This window comes from Loxodonta africana, chromosome 19 (genome assembly GCF_030014295.1).
Source record: "Loxodonta africana isolate mLoxAfr1 chromosome 19, mLoxAfr1.hap2, whole genome shotgun sequence".
NCBI classification, from domain to species: domain Eukaryota; kingdom Metazoa; phylum Chordata; class Mammalia; order Proboscidea; family Elephantidae; genus Loxodonta; species Loxodonta africana.
This window is the reverse complement of record NC_087360.1, coordinates 28823381-28829380: the sequence shown is the minus strand read 5'-3', so window position 1 is coordinate 28829380 and position 6000 is coordinate 28823381. Positions and strand designations below refer to the sequence as shown.

At 52.5% G+C, this 6000-nt stretch overlaps 1 protein-coding gene across 1 annotated transcript in view; it reads right to left on the bottom strand.

The window, feature by feature from the left end:
* Positions 1–1603: 1603 nt before the first annotated feature.
* Positions 1604–6000, bottom strand: part of MN1 (MN1 proto-oncogene, transcriptional regulator) — a 49271-nt gene continuing 44874 nt past the window's right edge. Inside the window, exon 2 of the mRNA XM_003419091.4 lies at positions 1604–1908. Within this exon, the coding sequence (XP_003419139.2) occupies positions 1727–1908 (182 nt within the window). The 3' untranslated portion in view covers positions 1604–1726. The remainder of the gene's footprint in view (positions 1909–6000) is intronic.

The window sequence follows — 6000 nt, the reverse complement described above, 5'->3', positions numbered from 1 at the left end:
GCGGGCTCGGAATGGACCATTCAGTAAGACATGCTCGTTAACAAAGATCAAAATAAAATCTCAGCGTTGTCGATTTGGTTGAAATGAGATCAGTCACTTCTTGTCTGACCCACCCTGAAACCTTCATGTCCCCCACTGCCCCCATGAGCCATCAAAGCCCTCTGCAGGCATCTAAAGCACCCAAAGGCGCCTGTCCCTGCCACCACTGGGAACAGGCCTTGACTGGGCCGCTGAGCCCCCCCACCGCAGCCCTGCTTGCCCAGCCACCCCCTCATCTCTGCTCCAAGCGGGAAGTTATTCCTTTTGTGAGACGCTGAGACGCGTGGGACGCAGCCTCTGGGTTTGCAAAAGGTGCGATTAAATCAAAGAGAGGTTGGGTAGGGAGGGGGGGAATTCCAGGTTTAAAAAATAAAAGGCCCAGGAAACCAAGTTATCACTTCTATTCCCTTTTTCCTTTCTCTGTCCCTCAGGAGTCTGCAAACCTCTACAAAAGAAACAGACCCAGGTTCCGAGGTAGGGAGCTTTGCAGGCTGAGCCCGGGGAACCCTGCCCCCAGTGAGCCCCTCGAAGAGACGGGTGCCTCTGCAGATTGCCCAGCTTGGGGTGGAATGGGAGGGGTGGAGGAGATACGCCCAGACCCTCCTTCTTCCCCAGCACTGCCTGGCCTGTAACAGCTGTCAGGAGAGGTCAAGGGCCAAGAATTCATCCTCCCCCCAACTTCAGGGCTCGAGATGGGAGCTGGGAGCCCCCAGAGACTCCCCAAGCTGGACAAACACCATGCCCCGTGCAGACCAAGGCTGCTCAGTGTAGCCTGAAAATTCAGAGCCCAGGCCTTTGCAAGGAGGCTCAGAAAAGGGACAAAAACACCACTGTCGAACATTCCGGCTCCTTCCCACAGAGCCAAAGGGCCTTGTCGTCACCTCCACTCCAGAGAGCAGCCGTCTCTAGCAGGAAAAGCGAGAATGGAACCGAAGGCTGTGCGTGTGTTCAGAGGAACGAAAATATATCTATTTTCTTAGGGAACAGACAAAACAAAGTCCCAGGCGGAATACCTAAGGGGGGCATTCATTGTTTGGCTCCTGCCTAACTGATGACAGTTGGGTGTCAATATATAATATTGTGATGACAATTTTACTTTCACCCGGCAATATTCCAGAACTACTATTCTCCAGGATTTCCATTTTAATAAGCAGTGAACAAAGAAAAAAAAAAAAAGCACAGCGGGTAGGGGCTGGGGGTGGGGGGAGAAAAAGCTGAAGAATCAAAGAGAATAAAAAAGGAACGCAAGTCTTGTCTTCTTCTGAAATAACAATACTTGGACATACAGCAGCATGAAAATAAAACAAGAAGAGAGGTCATCTAAAAAAAAAATATATGCCCAGATACAGAAAAATGGGGAATTATCTGGCAGGAAAAAAAGCTTAAGCAAAAGTTTGCTAACTGCAGAAGGGTTAACACTGGTAACATACTGTGGCAGACAAGTTCCTTTTTTAAAAAAATTTTTTGAGGGTTTTTTTTTTTTTCTTTCCCCTTTAAATTAACCCTTTCCGGTCCATATGCCACTAAGCAGGTACCAACCTAGGGAAAAAAAAATCATCCACTCAGCAATAGTGGCCCTTTCAAATGAACGAGGGAGTGGGGGGTCAGGCTGGGATGGGGAGGGGAGGGGAGGGGAGGAGGGGAGAGAAGGGGAGGATTTGGTGGGGGATGGGTATTTCTTGTTGATTCAAGTCAGGGCAGCCACGAATGTCCCGAATCTGTTGGAGATGTCGGAGTGCAGGGACCGCCACGTGGGCACGGAGGTGCGGGCCTTAGCATCGCCTACGTCGTCTGTGCAGTGGACAGACAGACACTGCAAGTGGCTGCCGGGCTGGGTCGCCGAGGCCTTGTTCGCGGGGAGGTCGTGGGCTGCCGAGAGAGAAGGAAGAGAGGGCGTTAGTGGCAGGCTCAGCGCTAAGGGAGGCAACCATGGGGGTGAGAGGGGTGTGGAGTGGCAGAGGCAGGAGGAGAGAGGAAGTGTCCAGGCTTGCTTTTCATGGCTAGGGATGGTCTGAGGGATATAGAGATGCTTGGTTCAAATTCCCCTGCTGTTGCCTCTGACTTGGCTGAGAGGCCTCCACATCCCCCCTGGGTGATACGACAATTGGGCAGGATAAACTCAGGATCTGCCTACCTCTGATGGATCAGGGTTCTGGGAGACATTTCAAGCGCAGAGAGGGAGAGATGAACCAGATCTGAAGTAGGTCAGGGAAGACTTCCTGGAGGAGGGGCATCTAAGGTGGGTGTTGAAGGATGTGTAGGAGTTTGCCAGATGCAGCGAAATGAAAGAGGGCAGGCTTGTTCAGAGTGTTCTCTTTCAACCTCCTGCCAGGCATTTGCTGAGGGCCTGCTATGTGCTGAGAACATGCTCAGAGAGTGCCAAACCGCACACCAAACCCAGGAGGAAGGGATGGTCATCTTGACCTTAAGAAAACCTAGACCAAAGAGGTAAAATGTCTTGTCCCGGGTCACACAGGAAAAAGTTTGCAGTACCCTCCTCAGGGAACAGTGAGGGTGGAGAAGGAGCCTGTGGATACCCAGCTGAGCACAGTTGGAGGGTGGCAGGGGGCCACAGTTCCCCAATCCCTGGCTGAGAGTGCTTTCCCAACACTCCCCTTTTGGCCCCTACCTGGCCCCAATGGTCTCTGCCTCTCCTTGGTGGACAGAGGCTGAGACTCAATCAGGGCAGCTTCGAGGGCAGGGGGAGCAGGAAGGTTGTGTGCCCTGGAGTACCTGCTTCAGTCTTTCACTCCCTCCCACCCTCTGAGCCCGGACTTCTAGTCCTTGATTTTATAGATGAGTAGCCCAAGGCCCAGAGAAGCACTAAAACTTTCCTAGGGTCACACAGCTCCAAACTGAGGGCCAAGAAAATTGAGTTCTAGCCTCACAAAGGGACCCAAAGGTCCACCAGTCCCATAGATTTCCTCATGAGGGTCAGTCAATGAGGCCATTAATGTGTATGAGGGTGTTTGTGTAAACTGTAAAGTGCTGTCCACATGAGGACAAAGGATGAAGTGCTCAGGGCAGAAAACACTAAGAGTCTAGACTCCCCAACCAGACCAATGCCCTTCGTTCACCCCCAGCTGTTGTGTGAAGGGACTTTGGGTGTTGGGTAGGAGGGAGTCAATTTTCTTCTCACTCAGTCACACAGTACCAGGAACACCTCAGGTCACAGTGATGTATGCATTGGACACCCTTGAGGGATGGGACTCTGACAACCATTCACACTTTAGTAAAATTAGACCAGAGGAGTGGCTGGCAAAGGGAAGGACTTCACTCCTCACGTCTGCAGGTAGCCAGAACTGGGAGTTTTGAGACATGGAAGAAATGGAACCATCATTTTGAAGGGCTTCAAATTTACTGCTGCGAAGGATACACTGGTTCCCTTCTCAGACCGACTATGTATTCTCTATTCTCATTATTCCTCTTTGTTGAGGCCAGATTCTCACAGAGAAGAGGTGACCTTCCCAAGGTCACACAGCCAGAAAGGGGTAGAGCAGTGTTTGAAGATGGACTGACAGTGAATTTCTGAATTGAAGGTAGGGGGCCCAGCTCCAGCCGAGGGAGACACCCAGATACTGAACTCCATGACCGGCCCACCCTTCTTAGCATACCTTGTGCAGGCCCAGCCAGGGCCCTGAGCCAGGCAGGAGCCACCCACCCACTCCACCCACTGGGATTAAGTGGGAGGCCTCCCCTGGGGAGCTGAGCCACGGCCTGCAGAGAAAATCCTCCCAAAGGGATGGGCCCAGGCAGCCACTAACTGGGTTTGGGGCTCCCACCCTGGAGCCAGAGACACCCAACTTTGGAACCTGCATGCTAGGAGGAACGAGGCTGAGGAAGAAGTTTGTCTCCTTCACACCTTCTCTCATTCATTCACTTAATAAGCCTTTATTGAGGCCTTACCATGTGCCTGACTACTAGCCGAAAAGTTGGCAGTTCAAACATACCCAGAGGCACCTTGGAAGAGAGGCCTGGCAATCTGCTTCCGAAAGATCACAGCCTTGAAAAACCGATGAAGCAGTTCTGCTCTGCACACATGGGGCCCCATGAGTTGGAATCTACTCAACAGCTACTAAGAACAATAACCATGTGCCGCGCGGCGCTGGCCCTGTGGACTCGGCAGGAAACAAGACAGGTGTGGTTCCGCCCTCTGTGGAGCTGACGGTGAGGGCTGGAGACAGTGTCAGAGCACTGTTCCTTGGGAGTCACACACTGGGGCTTGAATCCCAGCCCCAGCACTGTGTGACCAAGGGTCTACCACTTTCTCTCTCTGAGCCTCAGTTTACTCACTGGTAAAACTGGGATGATGCCATCACCCGTGGGACCTCGTCATGGTCTGGCAAACAGAGGGAGCCCCAGGCAGGGCTTCCGAGACTGTCATTAGTATCTGAGGGCCTGGGGGTAATTAGGAGTAATTGCAGGAGGCCCCCAGGCCATCGTAAAGCAGCCCCCTCCCAGGGACTGATCAGGTGGGCATGCTTCTACCCATGAAATTTGAGACTTTACCCCACTTCATGGAAGGGGAAACTGAGGGTTCAAAGTGGGGTTACAAGTGGTAGAGCTGGGATTCTATACCAAGTCTCTCTAGCAACGCTGCATCCAGGGCTTCCTGGGGTGAAAGTACCCCTAGGAAGCCCAAGTATCAGGTTCAGGGTCCCCAAGCAAACAGCAGGCCTCGGATTCTAGCAAAACTGACCTGTTGTTCTTGAGCCCAAGCTTGCCTCACTCCCAGCGACATCCCATTGCTTAATCTCCCCCAAAGGAATTTTATTCCAAACACTGCAAGATTGGCATGGGAGGGCTTTAGCACTGGCCAGAGAGAGAAATTCGGAAAAGGGGTTTCTTACTTTGTTTTACAAGAATTATCTCAAGGAATGGACACTGCGATACTTGTGCCCATTTTACAGATGAGAAAATGGAGGCTCAGGGGTATGAGATCCCTCGCCAAAGGTCACACAACTAAAGAGACAAGACTCAGACCCAGGAGGGTCTGACCCAAAGCCTGAGCTCCTGACGGCTGGTTCCTTGCACTGTTGCTGCAAACAGCAGGAAGGTGAGTGACATTGCTGGGTCAGGTGTCCCTGGATGGTGCAAATGACTAAACGCGCCGCTGCTAACTGGAAGTTTGGAGGTTCCAGTCCACCCAAAGGTGCCTTGGAAGAAAGGCCTGATGATCTACTGCTGAAAACTCAGCCACTGAAAACCTATGGAGCACAGTTCTACCCTGACACACAGGGTTGCCATAAGTTGAAACTTACTCCATGGCAACTGGAATGCTGGGACAGAGGCTGAGGGGTTTGCCTGGGAGCTGGGTTTGTTATGTGATCGTTACAGACAGGTCCAAGTAGCTAAATTCCCTAAAGATGCTTTTATTCACAAATTACAGACAACTGATAAACTCTTCTTATTTGGGGTGGATTTTATGAAGGCATGCCAGGCACACAGCTGAACGTTTCCATGTATTATCTGATTTCACCACCACCCCCCACAAATCCCAGCATCTGGGTGACCCTCTCTCCACTTTTGAGGGGGAACTGGGGGCTCAGAGAGGGTGAGGGGCTGGCCCCCCATCGCAGACCACAAAGGCAGGGCTCCCCAGCCTCTGCCTCTGACAAGCAGGAGAGCCAGACTGGCTGGTATCCACGGAGATTTTCAGAGAGAATATTATTCTCTGGTTCTTGACAACCCGAGCATGACCAAACTTATCCTCCCGCCGGATTCATTCCAGCTGGGGGGACCCAACACGCCCTGGGACTGTGGTTCCCTCAGGCTGCCGAGTCGCTGCCGATAAATCAGTCCCACGGAAGCTGGCCTCAAGTCAGGGCCTGCCCAGCTCGGGGGAGAGGCCCGCGGTCCCCCACATTAGGACCTAGTGATAAACACCCCCCTCCCCGAGCTCGTGGGGTGAGTGAGGGGGCCCTGGAGTGATTCAGCGCCCGGCACTGGCAGACACCACAG